Source organism: Poecilia reticulata, linkage group LG7 (assembly GCF_000633615.1).
Source record: "Poecilia reticulata strain Guanapo linkage group LG7, Guppy_female_1.0+MT, whole genome shotgun sequence".
NCBI lineage: Eukaryota > Metazoa > Chordata > Actinopteri > Cyprinodontiformes > Poeciliidae > Poecilia > Poecilia reticulata.
In genome coordinates this window covers 22,670,895-22,697,565 of record NC_024337.1, presented here as the reverse complement: position 1 = coordinate 22,697,565, position 26,671 = coordinate 22,670,895, and the positions used below count along the sequence as shown (strand labels likewise).

The 26,671-nt window shown below is 39.2% G+C and overlaps 2 protein-coding genes across 7 annotated transcripts in view; one reads left to right on the top strand and one right to left on the bottom strand.

Annotated features, from left to right (window-relative positions):
• The window catches only part of LOC103467517 (glutamate receptor-interacting protein 2-like), a 42,279-nt gene extending 38,826 nt beyond the window's left edge, over nucleotides 1-3,453 (top strand). For all 5 annotated transcript variants that reach the window (XM_008413964.2, XM_008413962.2, XM_008413963.2 and 2 more), the window contains exon 24: nucleotides 49-3,453. In XM_008413964.2, coding sequence (XP_008412186.1) covers nucleotides 49-246 — 198 coding nt within the window. In that variant the 3' untranslated portion in view covers nucleotides 247-3,453. The remainder of the gene's footprint in view (nucleotides 1-48) is intronic.
• On the bottom strand, nucleotides 3,275-21,409 carry LOC103467518 (sodium- and chloride-dependent taurine transporter). Of its 2 annotated transcripts, none has more exons than XM_008413968.2 (14): nucleotides 21,215-21,409; nucleotides 19,456-19,685; nucleotides 19,227-19,361; nucleotides 16,036-16,270; nucleotides 15,416-15,548; nucleotides 14,711-14,845; nucleotides 13,074-13,177; nucleotides 12,806-12,930; nucleotides 10,735-10,847; nucleotides 9,613-9,750; nucleotides 8,391-8,493; nucleotides 6,993-7,093; nucleotides 6,706-6,876; nucleotides 3,275-4,850 (listed from the first exon to the last, which is right to left on the bottom strand). In XM_008413968.2, exons 1-14 carry the CDS (start codon nucleotides 21,223-21,225, stop codon nucleotides 4,695-4,697), a joined length of 1,890 nt encoding a protein of 629 aa, XP_008412190.1. In that variant the 5' UTR covers nucleotides 21,226-21,409; the 3' UTR covers nucleotides 3,275-4,694. The 2 variants fall into 2 exon arrangements, with proteins under 2 accessions (XP_008412190.1, XP_017161256.1); XM_017305767.1 differs by lacking the exon at nucleotides 21,215-21,409 and adding an exon at nucleotides 20,679-20,783 and having other exon boundaries at nucleotides 4,185-4,850.
• Between the last annotated feature and the right edge of the window lie 5,262 nt (nucleotides 21,410-26,671).

Here is a 26,671-nt window from a genome sequence, read left to right as displayed (position 1 = left end):
TTAAACAAATGCAAAGTAGAATGTTAATTGGTGGCTGTGGTCTTCCAGGTGAACCGTGTGAGGACCAGGGACTTGGACTGTTGTCTCACTGTGCCTCTAATTATGGAGGCCGGAGACTGCCTGGATCTGGTCATTAGCAGGAATCCACTGGCAGCCGTTTACGTGGAGCTGCCCAACAACTGTGACGACCCCTCGAGCTCGCTTCTCTGCTTCGCCAACTACAGGACCAACAGCATCGCCCTGTGAACATCTCTCTCTCACTCAACGTTACACGACTGTTGCTTTCGGTCACTGCTGTGTTCAGATTATTTAGTTCTTTGGAGACTGAGGCTTCAGAACAGAGTCCCCCATCACTCCGTCCCTCCTGTCCTCCCCCGGCCCCCTCCTCACCAGAGGCGCAGCCACATGGAGGGTTATATAACCGAAGAGTCATTGCTTCTGACGGGGGCCAGGACGTCAACGCACATGTCTTCACTCTGCAGGATCGCATGATGTGCACACTCACAGCTAAAGATCTAATATATTTTAACGTTCCTGTTGCCACTGGTTTCATCTTTCCACAAGGAATGCATTGGTTTATGTGCATGGAAAGCACTGACGTAGAGACACCAAGTGTTGGTGAGATCAAGGAACATTGCACTTATTTGAGTTATTTCAGCCATGAGTTGGCTCACTGCCTTGGTTTTCTGGCCTCTGCCCAGCACTGGCTGCCCTAAAAAGCGAATGAGCCCTCGGATAGTCCTGAGCACTCCCTGACACCTGTCGTCAACTTTATATTTTAATGCCACAAAAACACTTGAGGTCAATTGAACCGGTTTATGACACTTGAATTATGATTATGGTCTGAATTGTTTGTGTGCACAAATGATTTCTTTTAATGTTCACTTTTTTTTTTTTTCCCCCAATATTGGCTTCTGTCACACATTTACAAAGATGTGAATCATGTTAATTTTGCACATGTTCAAACACCGTTTACTTTTTTTAAGAGTTCAAATTCAATTTTCACAATTTGTCTGCACAATCTGCTCTTTCTAACATGAAACGCTAAGGATGCAAGCTGTATTCAAATCCTTATCATTTTCTATGTTACAGGGAACTTTGTGACAGTGCACTTTTTTAGTTTAAAAGTAGGATGTGGTAATTCATTCTTTTTGTAATAAAGCGAACGCACTGATCTGAAAGATTACGTTAAGTCATGTGGTGGCTGGTGTGAATATGTTGTTAGTGTCCCATTTGTAGCAGCCTCAGGCAAATTTATAGTTGGGTCAGCTTGTTTCAGACTTCTCATGCAATTTCATTCAATGTCGAGGCCCGTTTTAAAAGTCTTAGTATTGCAACTTTTTTGTAAACTGTAAAATTCATTATAGTGTGCAGTGTTTTTTTTTTTTTTTTAAGGCCTATAATGTTTCAGGATCTTTGTGCAAGCTAACCTGAATGTGTTTCTGTACTTTTAGTTTTTTAATTCCAAATCTGTGAATTTGTATGTTTTGGTCAAAATGACCACTAATATTTATTGGATTTTAATTTGGCAAGCAGTAGTTCTTTTTTAATTTATTGTAATAAAGTTACAAAACTAATATGTGTCCAACTTTTAGAAAGTGTACTCTGTGACCCAATTATTCTGCAGAGCTGAACCGAATCAATTTTTCTTTTCTTTTTTTAGCCAAAAATGAATGTAATGATCTTTGTTCATGATTCAGTTATGTTTACCTACAGTGAAACAGTTTTGCAAGAAATATCCTTCAGTTGGCCAATTACAAGACAACTGTATTGGATTTATAACAAATGTAACCCACTTAAAACCAATTTAATATATTATAATCACAGTTGGATTCAGATGAAATTGAAATCATCCAGTCATAAATCTGTTAATTTAACACCAGTTGCCAAATCCTTTTTTCACTTGTATATTTCAGTCACATATCTCAGATTATTAAGTAATGAATATACACTTGAATCTAAAATGATTGGTTTGTAGCGTTTACAACTGTGAATTCAGTTGTAAATGTTAACTTTAAACATAAAAGCTTTAACCTTGGTGAAAGAAACTTTAAATTTTTTCTTGTACTGCAGTTACGGGGCAAGATGAGGCATATGCAGGACGACTCCAATACATTATGATTCATGTTCACAGTAAATTTGAACAGGATTAATTTGCGCAGCACCACATCCCTTCAAAGCATCTTTCAGAAGACTAAAGGAACAAAAGTAAACAAAATTGCATCAAAGACAACAAATGCACTGAAGTAATCTAGGATTTAATAATCGCATACAAAACATGCAAATTTCGTACAAACAGTTATGGAACAATGGAAGTGAACTAAGACAATCTTTAACCTTCATAGTAAAACTGCCCTACTAGTACAAGGTTTCTGCACAGCTCAGGTGTTTGGGGATTTGAATCAGAGCCAAAGAGCATAGAAACTAAAGACTGTCTTCTCACTTTTTCTTGTCATAGAAACACTCAGCAGGTTTATGTTGAGAACAAATGTCTAAATGCAGTGACACTGGTGTAACATGACCCATTAATCTAGTGGTGGTTAGGACTCTGGTAGCATTTGGATGAGCAGCAGCTCCTGAAAGGACTTTTTTTGAAGAAACCATTTGAGACACAATAATATAATTTAATGAAGGTGAACACACCCATAAACTTTTCTGTGTTTTTTGATGGGAACCCTGTGCTCTGGTGGTGGTTTTGATATTAATAGACTGATGTACCGTCTGAGATGGATTCAGGAATGTATGCCACTTGTTTGTTCACCCTCATTAACTCCTTTCAAGTACTGATATCGAGATCTTGTTTTAAAGCAGAAAAGGAAGAAGCAAACCACTTGCCTTTTCTGCTTTAAAACAGAGAGTAACTTCTGAAGCTGGTAAGTCTGACTTACCAGCTTCTTAAAATTATGGATACATATTTTGACTGACTGTGGCTATGTAATATATAAAAAAATACAGTTGTGTTAGTGTGTAGGAAGAAATGTTGCAATATTTGATCATCAGAGCTAGGGCGAGCATGTATACATGTTGAATAAAAGTGGTCCACTTTGTTTACTCAGATTAAAAACAGTCTTGGTTTATCAAGTAGAATTAGAACAAATTTAAGAAAATAATCAACAACCTCATCCCCTTTTCCAGGCTAACAATCAGAACGTCATGGCCGACTGTATAACACAGAAGTTTTAGATGCTTGAGATGACCCATTGCAGCTCTATAAGCAACAGTGTCTGTTTCAAACAATATGTAATACAGAGTAAAGAAAGCTGCACACAAACAATCCAAGGAAAATATGTTTATTTTATCTACATAGACATGATGCAATATGCATCTTGGAGGGGATAACTTTGAGACAAAAAGAAATGCTTTGGTACATCAGAGTTTCCAAGTAGCAAAAGCAGCAAGAAAACGCAGTGGCTCTTGCACACGTTTGAGGAAAACTTTTTTTTTTTTTTTTTTTTTAAGCTTTGTATCCAGTTGCATCAGCCAATCAGTTGTAATTATGTATTTTCAATGGGCAAAGGATGCAATTTATATGTCATTGTTGCACACTGAAGAGGTGCAGTAAAGATTCTAGATAGTCTATCCTGGAGAAACACATTTCAGTAGATTCTGTGATGATGTTCAGGTGATGCACAGTGAAAAATTGTCAGAAAAAGGCATATGTGAATTATTAACAGTTTCAATTCTAAAACACAAACACAGTTTAGCATCGCAGGTTACAATCCAGATGTCCTGCCAAGCAAACCTGCTACTGAAATCAGCAAAATGGAGATAACTGTCAGGTATTTTAGAATAAAAGTAACATGTCAAAACGGCGTCTTCTCAGATCCTACTAATGATTTTTTTTTAAATCTGAGTATTTGATATAGTCCTACTCCGTCCTGTCATTATTTTTAGCGGGCAGAAAACTAGATGCTCTGTGTCAAAGTTAATATCAAAAAGTTAAAAGCTAGAAACATTTCCTCTTAAATAAGAGCAAATTCTACATTAAAGGTGATACAACATAAAGTGCAAAGAGAGGTTTCAATAAATGCACTGGGGCTGGACTAATTAGTCACAGAGGCAGGACACACGTACTCTAAAAACACCTCTTCCCTTTCCTCTTCACTTTTTCTTTCTCAACTCTTTTTCTCTTTATTTTAAAAAATATTAGACTTTTTTTTTTAGGCTGGATCTTTGTTTGAACGAGCCAAGGCCTTGTTTATCCTGTAACTGAGGAAGGAGTTTATGTCCCGTATTGTCTCTATTAGGATCTGAACAAATGAAGTCTGAGAGCATTTTGTACAAGGAATCACAATCACGCGTGAACGATTTAGATATTTTCAGTCATTTTTCAGCTAATTGCCCACTTTGTTACTTGTGAGTCATTTCCTGTGCCTTCTTCGAATTCCTCATCTCCTCGGAATCTTCAGAAAAGTAGTAAACATTGAACAGGTTCTATTTAAAAATACTGCTTTAACTGAGATCAGTGCGAACTACAGCAACAACATTTGTAACATCAACAATATCAGTAGAGTAAAAAACAAATTACAAGAGAAAAACAATTATAACAATAAAATATATCTCTTTTTAATAGAAATCAAACCATGGTATCTCTAATACGAATATATTGGACAACGTAAACCTACCCTTATCAAAGTTAGCAAAATATAATAACACAGTAAGCACATCAATCGTATTCCTCTCACAGAGAGCGCTCACATCATTGTTTCTACAATGGTGTGGGTGGGCTTGATCAAGCCATTGTTCCCGTTCGGGTCCAGAGGCTGTGTCAGCTCGCTGCTCTTCAAATTGTACTCTTTCGGGCGAGAGCTCACGCCTGACTTTGCCGGGGCCGCCACTGCCTTGATCCTCTGGGGAGGGGAAAAGGAAACGAGACATTAGGCTAATGGTCGTCAGAAACACGGGCCCCTTCAAGGCTCAAAGAGGCAGCTACTGAGTTTGAGACGTCAAACGTTTTTGGAAATTAAAGACTTGTTAGTTCAACACTGATCAAGACATTTTAATTTACCCAGACAACGATGGATATGTCTAAGAAGGTCTGTTTGAGATGAGTATCTAACAACAGAATGTGACTTCGGACCTATCTTACCTACTTATATTTGACTGATTCTCTTCCTAAAACCAAAGAGCCAGAGATGCAAAACATGTTGATTAAAATGATACTTTAAAATGATATGCGTAACTATGATTGATTTGCTATTGAAGCCAATCAATCAGTCTTGAATGTAACATATTGTAACTTTTGATAAGAAGTTTATATAAAAAGTTGCAACAAAGAAAACACAATCATGTGTTCACTTACAGCCTGCCATATTTGGGTCTCTGTCTAGCTTTTAGCTTTGTTAGAACTTTTTTCTGTCTTGTTTCAAACTCTGTTAATTTCTCTGATTATTAGTCATTTCCCCCCAACTTCCTTTGTTCAGGTCATGCACCCAACTGCATTACATGCTACTAATTAGTTGAACCTGATTCTCTTGTCACCTAGTCACCTTCCCAGCAGTTAAAAGCCAGTCAGTTTTGGTGTCTCTCTTTGCAAGACCCTTCCATTTCCCCTCAATGCCTTTTTTTAAACTCTGTTATCTATGATTCCTTGTTGCCTGACTACATCTTTTAAGCCAATATTAGACTGCCATTTTCTTGTTTCTTGTCTTGGATTCTATTCCACCGCATTTTATACCCAGATTCTGAAATGGGCTTTCCTTGAACTAAGCTTTCTATTAGTTTTCCATTGAGTTGAGGAAACTTTTGGATTTTGGAATCTGTTCAAAACCACTGCAGATGACATGTTGCTGTTCTTTGCACATACTGTACAGCAGTTGTTTGGAAATTATTCAAGCAGACTGATGAGTGACAGCTAATCTGACAGACTCTTTCATCCAGCGTCCTGTAATATCTCTCACAAAAAAGCAAATGGTTAATATCTGATAATATAGAGTTGCATCCTATGGATGTTAATATACCACTGTGAACAGTAATTAACAGTTTCAAATTACTGAAATCAGCTAAACCGTGGAGAGTCCATCTGATTAGCTGTTAGCGTTGTTCTACCACCCTGGAGAATTTTACACTTTCTACTTGTAGGTGACATCTTTCTACCTAAATTAAGAGAAATTTCAGTGCCCATAACTTCACAAAGTATCGCTTGAAAATATATATATATTTCCTTTACTATATTGTTGGAAGAAAAATATCAAGACAGCATATCCATAGTTTGGGGATATTCATAGCCTGTGGTGGTCAGGACCTGCAATAAGTGGATCTTAAAATAAGGTGAATCAATATTCTGTGATTGGGTGGAAGAATCTCCATAGAAAGCCTGAAGTCTACTAGTGACTAAAATTAAACAGACCGGTACTTTTGTAGCGTCAGCATCTGTAATGTTGTGAAGGGATAACAGCAAATTGCTACATAGCATATAAACTGCCTGATCAAGCTTGCTTATCGCCTGCTGACTCATGCTGACTGGCTACTCGTAATGCGGGTTAATCATTTCAAAATTCACCATGGAAATTTCCACTTAGGAATCAAAACATTGCCTTATGTTCTAACTATTACTATAAAATATGATGGGGCCAATATTTAGAAACGGAAAATGTTTTTAAACAAACTTAATAGAAGCTACAGTGATTGTCTTATGAGAAATTTAAAATGACATATTTTTACACTATTTCTTTAAAGTGTCACTTAGAAACTCAATCCGCTCACCTCTATGAGAGGTCCCTCTGACTGCAGGATCTTGATGACCATCACCATTGGGATGCAGATCATAGAGGCCAAAGCCAAACACCAGCCCAGGCCAATGGCCCACTCGGGATATTCGTACACCTTGTTGTAGGTCAGTGGTTTGTACTTTACCAGGGAGAAAACAAAGCAACCCTAAGAGAGAGAGAGAGAAAAAAAAAACATGCTGCCATAAGCAGAAGCTCTGTAGCCTGTCAACATCTGTAGATGAATCCACATGGTTGAAATGACGTAATATTTGTCTGTCTCACCATGCAGAGGACAGGAGTGATGATGGTCCAGCTCCATTTCATCCATGGGTTTGGTCTGTAGCCAATCATGTCCTCGACTGCATCGTAGAAATTATCAGCTCCTAAACGGTGCAAAGAAAAGGTAATAAGCCATGAACATGCTGTGTGTTTCTGCTAAATAACAAAACACCAGCTGACATTTCTGTGCATTGTTTCTGATCACAAAGTGACCTTCATGTCGACATGCAGAGATTAGCACATTTATGGACCCTTATCTCTGCTGTTTACTATAAACTGCAGCATCATTTTCCCTCTAGATAATGTTTTGAATATATAGGCTACAAACAGTCATGGGCTTGTCTCAGGAGGTTATCGGTTATCTTCTCAGGGTGAACTTGTAATGAAGCGGTGAAGTCACCTGGGATGAACTTACTGTCTTTGACCAGTGAGCTAAATGTGCTTGGTTGTGTTTACATTTTGTTGGGTAAAATTGTAATATCTTTTATTTGTTAATTTTATTAAATTTGTGTATCTTTGCGAAAGACTTAAAATTAAATATTATCAAATAAACCACTCTAAATTCCATAATTGAAGACGTTTTGTTAGACAAAGCAAAAAAAGTTGATCTTATCGTAACGTCCAGTAAAGTGAACAAATACACTAAAATACAACAATTACTTCAAAAGCATTTAAGTTAATAAAACATAGAGCACATTTTTATTTAGGCTGATTCCTATAACTGGACCATAAATTAATCACTCATTCACTTTTTTATAATTATTTGTTTGGCTCTTTGTTTTATTCAATATAAATAGTCTTTTTTGTTTGTTAAAATAAAGATTAAAGCAATTTATCTTAGAATAGCAGACATTTTAAGACGTGAATTGTAATGTGATTGGTGAAGTTGGAGTTTGAGTGTTCAACCTCTGAACTTGGAAGCAGATAACTTTGAAAAAAAAAAGAACCATCATTTTCCCTCCAATGTTACTGACAATTTGCTTGGTTTGGCATTTGTTTGTTTAATTTGGCATTAGAGATTCTTTATATTTAAATCCCAATGCACATTTTTGTATTTTGGTACTTTATGCCTTTTTTGAATGTTATGCAAAAGTTTTTTGCTATCATGTCTTTTGATTAAAAAAAAAAAAAAGATTTTTCTATATGTAGTACAGAGCTTAGTGACAATGTTTGTGAGATTTAGTTTTTGTTAACAGAGAGGAAACTCTGAGGTGCTAGCCCCAGCCTAGAAGGGGTCCATCTTTATTCTCATTTCCACAGTCCTGCAGTTAATCTTACTTATTGCAGACATGTAAAACTCCCTCAACTTTTGTTAGCCATTAGGGAACTCCTTCCGGGCTTCTTAGCCGACTCCCGTAAATCATTACATGAAATGATGCTGATACAGTCACTTCCACTTACCATAAACCCAGGCTACAGCAATGCATTCGAAGAATGCAACCCACAAAAGGCACACACCACTGGCTGCATAGTAGTCAAAGAGCTGAAACACATACATGCCACCCTGGAACAGACAAAAAGCAGCTTTAATTACCTCTTTGATATATGCAACGGGGCAAAAGGTCACAGAGATAAAAAGGGATGTAAAACCATATTGAGAGAGAAGTGGGGAGGTGGTGTTGAAAGTAGGACATGGGCACTTTGGCACCTAATCAATAGAGGGAGAGTTCAACAGGTGCTGGGATGTCATTGAAGCCCGTAAACCAGTACGGTGGAAAACAGCCCTCCAAATTTTTCCATTCACCCATGAAGTTTGTGAATCATCAACATAGCGGGAGGGAGGCCATATTTGGCTGCAACGATGCAGTGAGTAAGTAAGGATTGAGATACACATATTCTGTACATGACAAGTTAATAAAATGAGGAACCTGAAGCACAAGTCTGATCATTAGGCTGAAATAAAGATCGTCTCATCTAGTCTGCCAGTGGAAATACAATTTACTGTAATATTACATTTCCGTATGAATCAAAAAGAGTGCTTTTGATTTTGTTTTTTAATTACTTACCTATGATTTATTTATCATACACTCCTTCACTTTAAAAATCTTTACAAAATCATCTTCTAATAATAATTGTAAAACCTTTCTTGTCCAGTCTAACCAGTAACCATCTTCTACTATCTTACATAAGATACAACACAGTGAGCGAGTGTCGTAAATGAGAGACAATTTCATGTCTGAATGAAAAGAACAGGAACTGCTTTTATGCTGATAAGCTGTTTCTGATAAGAAACAAACTGATAAGTTTTTTTTTTGCGGCAACACAAGTATCTCAGCAGCGAGGCAGTAAGATGTCAGGTATAAATTAAGTTTTTGTTCTGAAACGACCCAAAGTCCTTTTATACCTTGTTCAGTGTTCTGTGTGGTCAATATTATCATGCTGCGGCAAAACTGAACCGATCTTTTGTGGGAAACCCATAACAGACCACAGTCTGCTTATGTCACTGAAAAATACACAGCAGCTTTCCTCTACTCCTGATTACAAGAGTAAAATATTTGTGAACGAGACTCACTATGAATCTAAGCGCGACTTGAGTCTTGACAGAATGAATCCGAGTTTTGAGACTGTTCACCGCAAGTCTAAGTCAACTCACTCGGGTCACCGTCTGTGGGATGACACTTACTTTCGTTACCATTGCGAGTCCAAGGAGATAGCTTATGAGACACATCCCTGCGATGAAGATCTCTCTGCGGTAACCCTTTCTAAGAACGGATGGATAGAGATCCACGATGGATGTGATCTGTCCTTCCACTTCAACAAACTGTTGGGACAAAGACTGCAATGAAGTTTTCAGCAAACACACAGATTAGAGGAACAAAGCTGTTGTTGTAGAGCTGTAATGACAGTTTAAACAAACTCCCCCCTGCAAACATGGTTTGCTACAAAGCATGTCAGGAGATAAGAACAATGGATCAGTGTCTCAGACCACTTGATTGCTGACTTTTCTGCTCCAGTGTGTCGTAAACTACTTATTATCTAAACAAAAATTCCCAGAGGGTCTTGATGCACAGAAAAACATAAAATCGGTGGAAAATACCAAACAAAACCCTGTTTGCAACAGTGGCATGAAAACACAATATGTAGCATTGAGAGCTGCAAATCTGCATGACGTCCACCCACAGACAGTCACACACAAACACACACTGGGCCCAATTCTCCTATGAAAATAGCTGCACTTGCATGAGCATTTACATGCACTCAAATTTAGAGCATCGGTCTGATCTCGCTCTTGGATGACCATGTGCAGGACTGACTTAGTACAGGAGTAGAATTACACTTGGAGGCAGGAAATGCGATACAGCTTGAGAAGCCCTCGGACACGCATTTGTGTTTTGTCAACTTGGATTATCTTGTCCTAATCAAAGCTCAGCCTTTGCATCAAATGTGGAAGATTCGAATGCCTGCCAACGGGAGGAGCTTTACAAACAATATGTCTGGTGGAAAAGGTTTGTCAAACTTGCATATATATTCATTGTATATGCGATCACATCAGTGTGTTAAAGCTGTTTTAATCCTTCCACGGTGAAGTTAAGCAGGGCAGCAAAGTGCATTTGTTGGAGGATCAGATATCTGAAACCTTAGCGTGTTAGATATGAATCAAAGAAACACTGTGTGCGATTTACACTTCGGTCCAGGATGAAACAAGCTACAGGACCTCAGAGGGGCAGGCGTTAAACTCTGGGCACCAAACCAGTTTAACATAATTATTCTGCTCACTGTCTCCAATGATTGCAAACACCCTGACCTGGCTGTCGAGGCCCAGCAGCAGCAGCATGATGAAGAACAGGATGGCCCACAGGGTTGGCAGTGGCATCATGGACACAGCCTTAGGGTAGGCAATGAAGGCCAAGCCAGGACCTGGAAGGAGAACAGAGTAGGGATGGGGAGAAGGGGGCAAAGGACAGGATTAACACTTCTATCTGATTACAGGCTGGACTAATTACATGACGATATTTCTCTCTGGAAATATGCATTTTCTTTGACCAAAAGCATTTTAAAAATATGGCCTCTAGCATCATTAAGAAAAAAATCATATGCAAAATAAGACAGTGCTTGCAGGGGCTCTCCATGTCAAAGTGTCCCCGACATGTTAATGTACATTAGCAACACAAGCCAGTTTTGTGTTTTATGCCTTACATTCTGCATAATTTTCAACACTGGTATCATGCAACAATTATCTAATGCATGCTTATTTTTAACCTCTTCTCACAGTCTAGCACATAAATTATTGACATTTATGACTTTCTGTGCAACATTCCTATGAGTCATGGTCTCTCCTGCAGGGTGTCATCACTGCTATTCAGTCTAAACATTAGTTCACCTTTGTTGCACTTGACATTTGTCATTTCCTGTGCTGCATGCTGGTACTTACTGTGAGCAATGGGAATGAGGAGAATCTGATAAGGCACAACTTAAATATACCACTTCAACAGCATGTTGTATTTAAAGCATCAGATACAGAGTCAGCAATTGAACCTCATTTGAACAGACAAGCAACAAGCACATATGTTTGCTTTCATCGCAAATTTTGTTCATGTGCTTTGATGTGTCGATTACAAAGAAATCACAAGATTATTCTCATCACTGGCAAAATTTGGTTGAATCTCAAAGCCAGTGTATTTAGACGTAAACAACATCAAGCAAACTTTAACACATTACCTTTACAGCTCATATACTGTGCCTTGCAAAAGTACTTGGACAACTTGAATTCTTCACATTTTGTCTCGTTACCATCACGAACTTCAACGTATTTTATTGGCATTTAAAGAACAAATTAAACTGGAAATATGCATGTTTTGTCATGCAAATCTGAAAAGTGTAGTGTTGATTTGTAGTCAGCCTCTATGTCTCTCTCCTGTAAATAGAGGGAGAGTTTAACTTTAAGATTTGCACGTATTGAGACTAAAACTTTGTGAAGTAGCTCAAGATCAGTCAGATTGCAGGAAGAGCATCAGTGAGCATCAATTTGAGACTGTAAAAACTGCAATTGTACTGCGTTAATTCCACCAGATTTTATTTAGGCGTATCACACTAAAATGTAATGATGCAGGCTGCTCTTCAAGTTTGTAAAAAATTTTAAAACTATGCATCCTTTTTTGTTCCACTTCACAGTTAAGCGCTATTTTGTGTTGGCCTGTAACATAAAATACCAATAAAACACGTGAAAAATTCACTGTTGTAAAGCCACAAGTTGTGAAAAAGTTCAAATTGTTTGGACGGTTTTGCGAGGCACTGTAGAAAATACAGGAAGACAGCAACAGATCCAGTAGCATCCACCTCATTAGATCCAAAGCACAATGAAAGAAATAGGTTTACGTAGCAGTGCTGCTGGTCCAAAAATATCAACCTGAGGGTGCAAGTTCCCATGAACAGCCAGATTCATTCAGTTCAGAGCCAATCTTCTTAGCAGTGTCCACTGGTCAGAAGGATATGGAGTTACTAAACTGCACAAGCAGGATTATTGTGGGACAAGCTGATGATGACGCTCCTTATTTGCAGCAGTTCATTGTGTAGCTTAAACACACAGCAGTTGACCAATGAGATGTTGTTTGTCCTCAGTAAACGGGGGACAAGCCATTTTATCTTTGAGGGTTTTATTCAAGGAGTGTGCAATTGCCGATACCTGTACTTTCTAGCGTCATTGTGTCCGAAGCTGTGACAAAACACTACGGATTACTCTCTTTTTTTTTCTCTCTCTCTCTCTCCTTTAAATTCGCAAAAGAATTTTCCATTTCCAATTGTCTAATTGTTTGTTTTTTTTTTCTTTCGGCAGCAGCGCCCACCATCACTGCTGCCATCACACTGGACCCTCGTACCTGACTCTGCCACATCGGCAATGTCCACCCCTTGCTCTTGTGCCATGAAGCCCAGGACGGAAAATATTGCGAAGCCAGACACAAAACTGGTACCACTGTTGAGGCCTCCCAGCAGCAAACAGTCCCTATGTCACACATATGTCATGGAGGTTGTTAATGAACACAGGTGGAACCGAAGTTCCCATTTTCTTTTCAAGCAACCGACTCTCTGACAGAGCGTCGCTGTCACTATCACAGTCCTGCTCCTCCCAGCAGAAACCCAGCTCACCTGTAGCAGTTGTATCTGTACTTGTTGTAGCTTCCCAGGGACGTCATGGCGCCCAGGCAGATCGCGTAGGAGAAAAAGATCTGGGTTCCCGCATCAATCCACACCTGATGGGACAGAAGAGATGTATGCCATTAATGCGATGGGAGGGTATAATGAAGTTCTCTTGGGTATCAAGATATGATTCCCCTAGAAGATTTTAATATAGACTTGTGTGCCACGCTCTGCTCCTAAGCAGCCAATTTGGTGATTTTAAAATGCTCTTTAATAGGATCTGTTGTCTTTTTTAGAGTAAAACCTTACACTTTTACTTTTTGCCCTAAACTTTGGTCATTTTTGAAACACAATAGGCAGTTGTGATTAGGTACTAGGATTACATAAAATAGCACAGTTCAAAGAAAACCTGTTGAGCTTTAGAAAGTCTTGGAACTACTGATGAATGTTATTTCAAAAAGATCATAAGAGAGTGTGGCTCCTTTAATGGATAATCCAAAGAAAACATTTTAGCACAGTACTGTCTGTTATTCTGTTACTTTCACTTCCTGCTTTTTTTCCAGCTGGTTTTCTTGTTATACTTGTTTACACCTTATCAAAATGTTTTGTTCTACTAAGAAATTTGCCCCTGTATTGTTCCTTTTCTATGCTGTTTTGTTAGAAAGATGTGTGCTGAAAACAAACCTCATTTTTGAACATTGGTTTGTTTGGACTTTGTTTGAAGTCATTGCTTGTTTGTGTGTTTCTTTTTCTTAAGTTTCATAATTGCTATGCCTATTTTTATGCCTGTTGTTGCTTCTGACAGCTAATTAAGTGGCGCATGTGCGCTGCTCTTGTCAATGCCCCCATGGGCACTGCCACTTCCCTGAATTTTAAATTTACAGGATCCAATCCAGAAAAAAAAAAGTAAGACCGAATTTCAACATAGAAAGTGGTTGGGCCCTCGCCAGCCTCTAGTTCAGATTGAATACAGCTGCAGTACATAAAATACTGATCACTGTGGGAGTAAACTGTTTACATAACTAGCACCAACTCTTCTCGGGTGTGATGTCATCCCAGATCTGATATGAGAACTTCAAAGAGGAATCAAACGGTGCATAAAACCAAGAATGCCCCAATAGATTGTCCAGATATCAGAATCTTCCCTTGAATAACTCTCTTCTTTTGATTAGCTATCAGTATAATAAGTATAGTAATTTTTCACTTTTTTAAATACAAAAAACTGAAAACGTCCTCCATATTGGTTGATAAACATTGACTTTCAGTATGCACTGTGATGCACTTTTTGAGTTGAATGAAAATCAAATGGAGCTTAGAGCTTTGATCAATAAATATATAAAAAAATTATTTTGTATTTTTTCTTTTATTTATCATTGTCCTTGAAAAATAAGCTGCTGATCAAATCTAAATTGGCAGATTAGCCCTAGCAAAAGATATTCATACCTCTGAGGACGCATCAGACTAGAACATGTCTTATAATTTTGTTGCAATATATTTCTATTTGTTTCCAGTTTTTCTGCTAGGATGTAAGAGGAACTGCGAAAAAAAATAGTATAAGAATGTACAAATGTTTTCATTTCCTACTCTGTAAAAAAGGTTGCATTAACGTCCATCTCTGATTATAATGGGGTGTGTTTGGAACCTACCTCTGGATCCTGGAGACGGGTCACATCTGGGTAAAGATAAAACTTTATGCCCTCAGCTGCTCCAGGTAGGGTCACTCCACGCACAAGCAGGATGATTAGCATCACAAACGGGAACGTTGCTGTGACGTACACCACCTGCACAGGACAGAGACATTTTTTCTTGCTGAAAAATCTCTTCAAAAGACAGTCAGGTAAACAATTTTTAGCATACAGGGGCATGGATCATTCAAATATCTTATTTCAAGTTCCCTGATCCACTGTTTAACCCTTTATTTTTTTCTTTTACCTATGCCTCTGTGCCCTGTAATTAGCTCTTATGAAACTCTACACTTCCTCAACTGGTGTTTGGTCAAACAGTTTTATGGCTGTGCAATCTACTAAAGGATTTAGAGGCTCAAACAGCTCTTAAGTTAATAATTTTCCTCCTGTCCACCATAAATGTATTTCTTTCATCCAGACAGAATAGAAAACTGGACAAATCAGTAACACACATCTGTTTACACTGAAGCCTGACTGATGAAGAAGTAGTTTTCAGGACAACCTAAGGGTTGGTGTCTGATTGATCTTGTTCCCCAGCATGTTGTCTTTTTCCTTTATCAAAGCAACTGTGTTTTCTTGCTGGCAAGGGTACAAAAAACAAAGACCAAACAGCATCCAGGCAACACAATAACTATAGGAAGTGCGTCCACTTGCTTCAGCACTTACTTTCCCAGTGGACTTGACCCCTTTCCAGATACAGAAGAAGCAGATAACCCACACTGCCAGGAGACACAGGGCTAAGTCCCACTTTAGGGGCCCAATGTCCTCAATGCCGGTGGAGAGACTGAGGACGTTGCGTCTGCAGAGGAAACAAGGGTTCAGGACAGGTTAGCAGCAATCCAAGAGATGTGACACAGCAGGTGTTATTTTTAATAAACACTCAAGTATGTAGGTTAGAGTTAGAGGATATAACGAGAAGCTATAAGTAGAGGAAAGGATATCAAACAGGCACATGCCTGTGTTGTTCAGCAGCTCTAGCGTAGGAAACAACAGAGTGTAAAAGCCTTTGAAGCTGAAGCTCCTGTCATATTTAGAGGTGTGAGGAAGGAAATACAAAATCATATTTCATGGTGGGAATTTAGTGTAATTTGTTGCAGGTTTTAGCTTCATTTATGACAATATAGGGCTGAAAACCGAGAACGTTGCAGAACTACGTTGTGCAAGAAATGAGCCTGACCAAACATGTTTACGCAACAAAGATACAGAGGCAGTGTTACTTCAGTTTATTCACGTGCGTGTGCATGCGTGGGTGCGTGCGTGTGTGCCTGCTCAAGCTGAATACTCACTCCCAGAACTCGGTGACTGGGGAAGTAAAGTTAGTAATGTTGGCCGTCAGCCAGAGGGTCTTGTTCTTGCGGATCGTGTCCTCCACACAGTGTTCCGTGTTCCACGGCTGCTTGCATTTCGCCCATGGAAGCTCGGGCTGAAAGCACTGAAAGAGGTAGTAGAGTCCCCAGGCCAAGATCACGATGTAGTAGATGTTCAGAAGAGAGACGATCACGATAGAAGCGTAGCCGATACCTGCAGGATTTTCAAAGAAGCATTTCCTTATTTAAAAAAAACCTGCTGGGAAAAAATGGCACAGGATAAATCTGTGTTTTAAAGCAGCTTTTTTGGTACTTTGATATAGACAAAGAAAATGTGAGAAGTGTGAAATAAATATAGATACAGTTACTTCAGTAGAGTCCCCATTAGCTACTGATGGGGACTCTACTGTGTCTATTCTACTGAGTCCCCATCAGTAGCTAATGATGGGGACTAGCTTCAGAGCTAGGAAATAATAACTTTAGTCACAAACTTCTAATGAGATAAACACCTTCAGGTTTTTCACCATGAACCATTGACTGACTGTCATTTATCAAATGCTTTGTCGGCCATAAAATAAAGCAAATACTTAGAATAAGGAGCATACGTAATTCTCTAAGAAGGAGTTGTCCTTTCCAAGAAGTTACCTGTGTGTCTTGTTTTTTTTTGTTTTTTTTTTTACCTAAAGCCAACTTCACAACTTCTGGAATATTGCTGGAGAGTGTTTATTTATAATGCTGATCCAAACAATGATCTGTGATATCAAGAGGTGCAGCCGGATGAGCTTTATTTAAACTCCAGCAGCTGGCTGTAATAGCCAACTAAAAACGGAGGTAAATGTCCTCAGCTTGAATGGACTTTCAACTGTAGCGTCCTTGGTGTATTTCTGTTATTTTTAGATGACTTTGCTTCAAACCTGAACACTGAACTCCCCAACCAACCCCCCCCTCACCCGACCCTATCTGTACTCATCCACCACTCTGGAGTATTTTTAAACTTATCTTCTCCGTCACCCCCACACCCACCTCCTCATTCCCGCATACCGATTGCAAACTGATGAATAAGTCTGTGCCGTGGCAGGTGTGCCTGCACTTGACTTTGTGTAGAGGAGCTGTGGGGGAAAAGAATCCTGGATTCCCAGTGTGCTTCGAAAAATAAAAACAGGAAACACCTGATTGCTTGCTTCAGTCTTTCTCCATCCGTAAGACACAGTGCTGTGAAGTTTTTTTTTTGTTTTTGTCTTTTTATGCAATGTCTCTCATGTGGACATGACTAACTGTGTCACAGCAGCTAATGGGGCGTGGTGTGCTGCTACTGCTTCTCTACAGCTGTCCCTCAAAGTTAAAAGGGGCCACATAAACGCAGCAAGAGGACAAACAGTGTGCACAAGGCACGTGGCAGTGTGAAATTCTCACAGTGTGACATCCGGGAGTAAAAATACCGCAAAATACCATTTTGCGTTTGTGCTCTTTGTAGTGAAACGCAAGTAAAGCAATCTGATAGTGACTGGCTAATTAGTTGGGTAATCTTCTCACGTAGCTGGCCTGCATTCAACAGGCAGGTTGCTTTTAGTGGGCGAAAAGTCATTTTAAGACAGTGTTCCTTTCATTTCCACCCCTTGAAATCAAAGTCTTCTTTCAGCCAGCTGACTCACCAACAGGTGGGGGAGGGGCCGCTGGATAAAATTGTCCTTTTCTGACATTGACAGAAGCTTAAACCTTAGAAGCAATGTGAAACCATTGTTTCCATTCTCGAATAATTTGATTAATCATTTCAACTGGGCTTCAGAAAATGCAGTATTTATGATTCTACCAACTGAAACTCCATTGACTTCTTGTTTTTTTGGTTACTTAGGATTGATCAGTCTCTGTTTTGTCCTTATTTAACCCAACTGTCCATCTCTCCACCTTAATTTCACAACCAGACAGAAAGCAATGTCGTCTTTTGTCTATTTAACACAAAGGATTGCTCAAGGATGCAAAGAGGAACAAGGGAAATTGAGCCAAGAAGATGCATCACATGAGACGACGGCTCTGCAAAGAAATGTTGTGATTTATTTAGCTAACAGTTCTAACTATAAGCAACATCCGTCATGTTCAACTAACTGAATTTAATCTATGCTTTGAACATTAATATGGAGCAGCATTGAGAAAAAGGATGAAGAATGAGCGCAAGATGAGATTGTCCACATGTTATATTGTGGTCTTAGGTTAATTGCCTTTGGATCAGTGGTTCTTAATCTGGGTTCGATCGAATCCCAGGGGTTCGATGAATCGGTCTCACGGGTTCCGCGGAGCCTCTGTCGTGGAGGTAAAGACACACTTGTGTAAAGTCGTGATGACGCCCCGCTTTGCTATCGCTTAATGAAGAGGATCACGTTACATTGCTTAGCCAATCAGTGCTGCGGAGGAGCAAGGAGCTCCACTCTCAGCATGGATTTGAACTTGTGTCTTTAATTACTTCAGCAAAGCTCAGTTTTCACCAAATTCTGCAGCTTTCGGTGTACTTCTAAATCTGCTCCTTAGTCGCATCTTTTCGGGGCTGCTACTGCTTCTAGTGGTGTGGAGGTGGTAACACAACTAATATAATTACATTACTAAATCGGAATACCACAGTCTTTATTACTTATTATAAATTTTTCATTCTCTTAAGAATGTAGAGCTAATTAAATGATGTAAATAAAACCTTAAAGTGGTTCCAGTTTCTCTCGATGGCCAACCTGTTGAAACTGTGGCAAATTTTAAATACCTTGGGTCGTTCCTGGACAGTCAGCTCAACTTTGCTGAAAACACTGACTATATTTTGAAGAACTGTTCTCAGAGACTCTACCTTTTAAGAAGACTTAGTGATCTTAGGGTGACCCAACTGGACTTTAGTTGGGTCACCCCAATGTCTTGAATTTGGGGGGGAAAAAACATTTTTTTATTTATCACTACAGAAGAGATCAGTGAATGCGCATATGAAACTGGTGGGTTCGGTACCTCAAAAAAGGTTAAGAACCACTGCTTTAGAGGTTTCACACAAGACAACTTTAGGTAAAAAGTTGGATTCATATGAATGGATGTACTGAACCAATTTTTTGAATATCACTAGATAGCCAGCTAAAGGGACACATGTACATGATTGAGTTTTCTGTAGGTGTGGGTATGTTCATTTGTGTATTTGGACCAACCAGTAAAGATGGGGCAGAGCTTGGCCCAGCAGGTTATCCCCCCCTCAGAGGTGTACTGACCGAGTGCCACCTCCAAGAAAAACACAGGCAGCCCACCTCCGAAAAGGAAGATGAAGTAGGGGATGAGGAATGCACCTTGGAAAACAACAGGGGAATGATGTCAAAGTAAGCCATCTACATCATTACTTCTGATGAAACCCCCTAAAGTGCAACTTGCATCTGAACCTACCTCCACCATTTTTATAACAAAGATAAGGAAATCGCCACACGTTTCCTAATCCAACAAAGCCTCCGGCCACGGACAGGACAAAGTCGAGCTTACTGGCCCACTTCTCCCTCTGAGGAACTTTTCCTTCAGCCTCGTCCTCAGGTCGGGTGCCTGGGCTCTTTCCGGGTGAAGGTTTGAGGGTGTCCTTATGGAAGTCCTTTAGGCATTGGAGCTTCTCTTTTGATGCCATGCTGGGGAAAACGAAAGGAAAACATGCTAAACATGGAATCAATGAAAGGAGACTCAGAGGTGAGAGGGATAACAGCAGACAGGGAGCGGCATTAACACAGATAATACTGTTCCCTGAATGCCTTGCAGCATGCTGTGTGAGCACATGAGATGCAGAGTAATGCTGGTAATCTCTCTAATCTCAGAAACCAATGCATGAAGGTCATTCAGACGGAACATTGAGAAGTTTGAGACAGAACAAAAGCGAATCAGCAGAATATAATTTGGCCATCCTTCAAAAATAACACCATCTCACAATGAAACTGATCCAAAGCATTTTCTAGAATATTATTTAAGGTATTCAAGTCAGGATAATGTGAATGAGGGGAGGAAAAAAGACAGGCTTTTAGTACCTGGCCTGAACTTGAGGGGAAAATATCTCCTGCTCGCAATGAAATATTCCTCCCACATCCCCAAAGCAGTGGCTGCTTTCAGGAAGCTACTACGGCTTAAGTTCACTTTAGTGTTTACATTGTAAATCGCCTTTCCAAGAAAGACGAGCTTCGTTATTCCTGACCAGGGTGTCGGATTTCCCCACATGATCCTGACAAGGGAAAGAACCTCAACAAGAAGAGGCAAGACTGAAAATAACCAAAGTTCTCAGCTCGAGTAAGGAATAAAAGGGGGATGCAAAGGTTATATTCAAGGTTTCTTTAGAGAGAAACAAAGCAAGGGAGACTTCCTTCTCTTTTGTCACAAATACAGAAGTCAGCAGAGCAACACTAAGTGCTTCCTCTTAACTCAATGTTTACCACCAAATGAATGTCAACTCCGGAAACTCAGACAAAAGAGCACATTCAGAAAAGAAAAGCAAAACAAGGAGATGATCCAACCATAAACTGATGATAACTTGAAGCTGCATTTCTATAAATAGCACAAAAAAATAACCATTCAGTCAAAAAGCAATTATCCCCCCTCTCATGAATGGACACTTTGACCAGAAAACCAGCTCTCACATTCCCACCGGGATCCCTGTGCCTCCTTGGTTAATTGGCACTGCGTTGCACTCCGTGTCCCGTCATTTTCAGGGATTTCTCCCTTTTTGTTGTGCATGACAAGTCAACTCGAACTGCTTTGCATTCTCAAACCTGCTTACGTAACTGGATCCGTTCTCGCACAGACTCTGCTTCTCATCCTGTTTGCTTTCCTCCTTATCCCTTTCTCTCCGTTTCCACTCGCCCTGCTCAGTGTGTACGCCTCCACCTGCCTGCTTGCCATTTGGAAGCTGTCAGAGAAACCTTAGTACAGGCCATCTCTGTCTGTGACTCAACTCAGATTTGATTCAGAAGCGGATTTTTTTTTTTTTTTTTTGGAGCGTACCAACAGAAAGACATTAAACTGCTTTAATTCTTTCTTTCAGTCAAAGACAAACTAAACATTTAACAAACAGCATGAACAATATAATTGAACTGCTTTTTAATTTAGGCTATTTTTAACTTATACAAGTAGGAAAATGAGCACATGCAGACTCAATAAAAATGCAAAAACTTACATTTCCTTCATGGCTGCGACTATGTATAGTGATCCTCTCTCTCAGCTGTCACCATTCCTCTGTACTGAATGCCTTTATGCACACATGGGTCACAAGAAGTGGAGCTGACAGCACAGCCCGCCCCTTGGCTAAAGACAATTAAATCCAAAGTAGAGATTGGACGCAGCCGTACTGTGACAGTCAACCCAGGTACCAACGTAGGAGACTGTAAATTTCCACTACTCCCTACCCTCAAACATATACACACACACACACACACACACACACATGCGCACACACACACACAGAGTGGTGGTGTGGAGGCTGGGTGAGTGAATGTCTCACAAACAGACACACATACACACACACTTCTTATTCATGTTGAAGACACAGAGGACATTTCAGAGGAGAAGAAGGGCCGAGCTGCTCCTTTACTGTGGGTGGGCTTTGATTTATGATCTGCTGTAAAACAGAAAAAAAAGAGGATGCCCTGAGAGTTTGGGTATTTTCTGCATATTCTAACAAACAGAAACAGAAACACAAAACGTTCATATTAAACCCTTCCTTTACGAGGCACAGTTATAGCAATGTCAGTTTTTTTTTTCTTCTTTATCCGTGCTCTTGCGACATGTGTTATCTAGGAAATATAAACAAGGACTGTATCAACTTATAACAAAGCCTAATACGGTAATGTGTCCTCTCTGTTTGTCCATGGTTACTGCTCAGAGAGTTCACAATGGTTGTCTAAAGGCTGCTGACATGTAGCAGTCAGTTAACAGCTGAAAGATTCCTCTGCAGGCAAGGTTAAGCAGGCGGCAAAAAATCAGCAGAAATTAAAGCTTAAACACCTCTAAATCAGTATGTGCCCAAGTCATGGCGTTACATTGTAGTGGAAAAGTATTTACCGCCTTTGAGCTTTTCCGGGGTTTTTTTTTTTCTCTTTAGTGCTTCAGATGATCAAGCAAGATTAAAATCAGAAAACACGAGTAAACACAAAATGCGGTTTTCAATTATGACTATTTAGCAACAACAAAAACCTGTTTATACATAATTTCTTTGTGATTTAGTAAATTGTTTTGGAAAGCTCAGGAAAACTTTACAAGTCCATCCAGGCCTGAATGTTGCCCGACCTGGAGCAGTGAAATACCTGTTGAGCAGAACTTGTCTTACACCATGAAATAGGATGAAGATCTTAAGATGCAACACATCATGTGAGGAGCTGTAAGAAATCCAAGGACAGATGGAAAATAAAAAGTCCTTGACATCTATCAATCTGGAGAGGCCATGGCCATTTTTAAGGCAGTGAACCACAGCGACGCTCATTATACACAAACGAAAAAAACTTGGCACAGAACCACTGCCACCAAGGTTTATGGGACTATTGCTTTTCTATACAGAACCAGGTTGATTTGAATATATTTATTCCTTTAGTAAATTAAATCATTTTGAAACATTAAAATTATAATTCTTCTCAAAGGCTCAAGCTTCATAGGCTGGCCCCTGGGAACTATTTGTTACACACCTCCAGCTGAAAAAAATCCATCAAGCCTTGAGGGGTTTACCTGCTGGGGGAGCGGATTTGGGTTACCTGCCTGTCAATCATACAATGAACACACAAGACCAAACAGAGGCCGGAGAAGTAGGTTAAGAGTCCACCACTCATCATCACATATAAGCCGGTAAATGTCTTACTTCATCAGACCTACTTCCCTAAGGTGAACAAAACAAACGTTTATCTCTGTATTTATCACTTCTGGTTGTGAAACTACATCTGGAAAAGCACAACCAATACTACTTATGTATTTCCTCCACATCATGGTCTGAAGTCTGAACACACTAAAACGGTCACAGCACATATTTCAAAAGGATCAAACACATTCAAGGACTGCTGTCTTATCAGGTATAAACACAGAGAAGCCTGGTTCAAAGGCCAAACCGGCACTTTTTTCTTTTTTTTTTTTTATTGCTGAAACGTTTACTTAAGCTGGGCTTACTGAAAGGTTAAAGCATGTTAGTCTCTCAGCGGAAGTCCGACAGAAATGAAAATAAGGGTCCAGTAAAAGACAACAGAACTGTTGCCATCAGCACGAAAAACGCACATCCGCCTGCAGTCATAGCAATGCCCAGATCCGGTTGGAATGTCACACAGCAATGGGTTCAAAGACATTTTAAAACATTAAGCAGTTTTTAAAGTTATTTTTCGTATTCTAAGTTATACCCCACTGCTCATATGATGTTTCATTGTTTGCATATGAGACAGGACAAGAATCAATGAACACAAATATGAGGAGAAAATGCATGTGTTATTTATTAAAATGAGTCAAATTAAAATCATTCAGACACACAAGGTGACACATAAACTTTCACATTCATTTTGAAGTGAAGACATTGCACAAGTGAATGGAAACATTTACGTAGATCATTTGCATGGTGGGCCCGTCCACACTCTTCAGATCCACAATCATGTTCTGCCTTCCTTACAATGTAAACCTGCATTGTACATTTTAACACTGTAAACAGTGTTTTTATGAAGCGGCCAACCAATCGCCTGGAGTTTCTGTGGTTTCACCCACAGAGAACAAAAGACCTGTCAGCACGACAACTGCCTTCTGACGTTAGGGGGAAACAGGAAAGTGACTGGGAGGCAAAAAATGCAGGTTCAAGCACACTGTGCTTGTTTGTGCAACAAATCTCGAATCTAAAGTAGTTGGGCAATGCATGAAAGTTTATTTAACTTACAACAAGTTAGAATAGCAGGTAGATCCCCCCCAAAAAAAACATACATGATGAGGAAATTTATATTAATTTCCAAAGACAAACGTGCAGTCCACTTAGCCTCTGCTTCACAAAGCTACATAACTTTAGCAAAGTATTTGATTCTTGTTTACATAAGTAAGTTTTTGTTTCTCACCCTAAAATTCGACACAAATCCCAATTGAAACATTCAAGCATCATAAAAATGATTCAGTGTTTTATGTTGCGACATAAAACAGACATCCATTAAGCCATCGCAGTTTGTGAATCACTTTCACACGGCTTACTGATTCATGACTACAGGTGATTTTGTGTTGTGGAAACATAGCGATGTGGTTTCTCCTGCATACGCCACCTTGAGAGCTTTTAGGACGTAGGAGTCACTGAGTAATCTTTGACCTAGGACCAATGCATGCTAAGAGTATTTTCACCCCACATTTTCGAAAACCTAATTTAAATTCAGCAACTATGTTAAATTTCTTTCGGAACTCAGCAGAAACATCTATCGTATCCATTTGGGAGTGAATGTTTGCAGTAATGTCAACAGTATTGTAGGCACAAATATTTAAGTTTCTCTCTGGGTAAGTTAACTTCTTAAATCACCTTATTACTAGTTAGTCAACATCTGTATAATTTATTTTCAGTGTGTCACCAGGTAAGTCAGGAATAAAGCTGAAGAAAACATTAAAAAGTATTAAAAAACAATGACTTACTTCATCATGAACATTTGTGGGGTTTAACATAAACAAAGATCCAAGGACAGTGAACAAAGCCGACTACTGTTGCTGCTTCAAGTCATGTGACTAGCACAAAACTTTTCACTTGACCCATGCAGGAAGGATCCAGGGTTACCTACCTTCCTGAATTCTGATGTTTTCTCTTATTTTGTACAACAAATCGTAAAAGAAACAAAAACATCCAAGGAGTCAGATATGGTTATTTCTCAACCAATGGTGGATTTACCAGGTCCAAGTCTTTCGTGATCAAACAGACACATTGTGGACAATGTTCAAAAGCAAGAAACTTAATTTATGTTTATTGCAACAAAAAAAGTGGAAATTTACAATTTACTAAAGCTGGCACCTGCCCTATATAGGCCAAAAACACTGATTCCTTTTAATGTCTTCACATAATCAAAAAGATCTAAGGGATTACTTTAAGTTTATCCCCAGTTCTGTTTGTTTAAACAATATTATAAAGAGAAAATCCGAATCCAAACAGTCCACTTATAAAGAGTCTATTATGTGTGAAACCAGACAGAATGTCGACCCAGCAGTGTCTCAGAGACACAAAAGCTCTGATTATTAGGCAAACATTAGAATGGAAGTTTATGAACTAAAATTAAAGAAAGAAAGTGTTAGGAGTCTACTTAGAGTCTGAGCCTATTAAAGAAGGTCAAAGTGTAACTCACCGAATCCCATGTACTCTGAGTCACTCTGTATGTGTCTCAACAAGATTTCTACTGGAAACTTTTGACTGAGTTTCATCAACTCAATAATTCCTTAAAATGAATTTTTGTGGTGAGTACATGTTGCGTAAATGTAATTCCTGTCAAACCTTTCCAGAAGTCTTGCAAACAGACATTGGTTCAAGGGTTTTCATTTTAGTGTACCAAAATCAGACCAAAGTTAACATTGTACCTTTCATCCTCAGCAGATTAAGTTAAAGGATGTATCTGTAGATTGTTCAGCAGTCCTCCTTTTTGTTTACATCTGAAGAGTTCGAAACCAGAGGTTGACTTGGGACAGATTTAGCTCGTCTGTTCTCAGAGGTCTGTCTAAGGGCAGAACAGTCACATGGTGACTCTGTAATCCTGTCTCACATGCAGACACCGTTGTTATCTCTTCAGAGCTGACGATGTTCGATGCCAGACATGCTGGTAAGCATGAGATCAAACCATCCACAAACACTGAAGAAGGAGGGAAAACAAGGGGTGGTTGACGAAGTAAAAATGTATTAGATCCGCATCTGATGGACACAACTTTTAAAGGCATCCGGAAGATCCCGGAATGCCGTGTTTCTGTGACGTAATGCAGGTTATCTTTACTAAGCTTTGTCAGAGAACCAACTGTCTTGGACAAAGCTGACTAATGCGACCACTGCTCGCTTGCTCGTCTTTGCCCTGGCTGCTAATGCTCAAGAGAGCATGTAAGGCTTAATCCCATATTACCGTGGCTATGTTAAGTGTAAGGCACTGACAGTGACACTTCCAAAGCAGAACCTAGAGGAAAGCAAAGAGATAAACAGCATACCAGCTTAATAAACATGAGCTTGAGTCAGGGTTAAAGAAATCTCACAGGGTTCTGGTGCTGAAAGGATGCGGCAGTAACATGATGGAACCCTCTCTTTTTAAAATACTGTTACATCTTTACAGGGTGAAAAACATACCCTATAACATTTCCATGGATGTTAGTGTTGAATTTAGTCTTTTCAAGTAGAATTTGTGGGTTGCTGTGTTGTTGCTATTGATTATGACTATTATTAAACTTCAACTTAAAAAATTGGGTGAAATGAAGTAAAAGTAGAGTTTACAAAATAAAATATGTTCTTTTAAGTTGTGCATCACCTGAATAAAATCATAATTTTTTTAAACAAGACTTTTAAAATATATATATCAGATATTTATTTAAACAGCAATAGAGATGATGCCATGATGACATTATTTGCAGCAGTTCTCTCCAAAAGTGATATTGTATATTTTATTTGACATTTGTCTTGCACAAT

Bases quoted from the DNA above. Each gene is read 5' to 3' on its own strand.
- LOC103467518 (XM_008413968.2), bottom strand. The intron at 19,362-19,455 runs GTAGGTTCAGAT...TTGTTTTCCAAG, and splicing joins TTGTTATAAAAATGGTGGAG to GTGCATTCCTCATCCCCTAC. The intron at 6,877-6,992 runs GTGAGACAGACA...TCTCTCTCTTAG, and splicing joins TCACTCCTGTCCTCTGCATG to GGTTGCTTTGTTTTCTCCCT.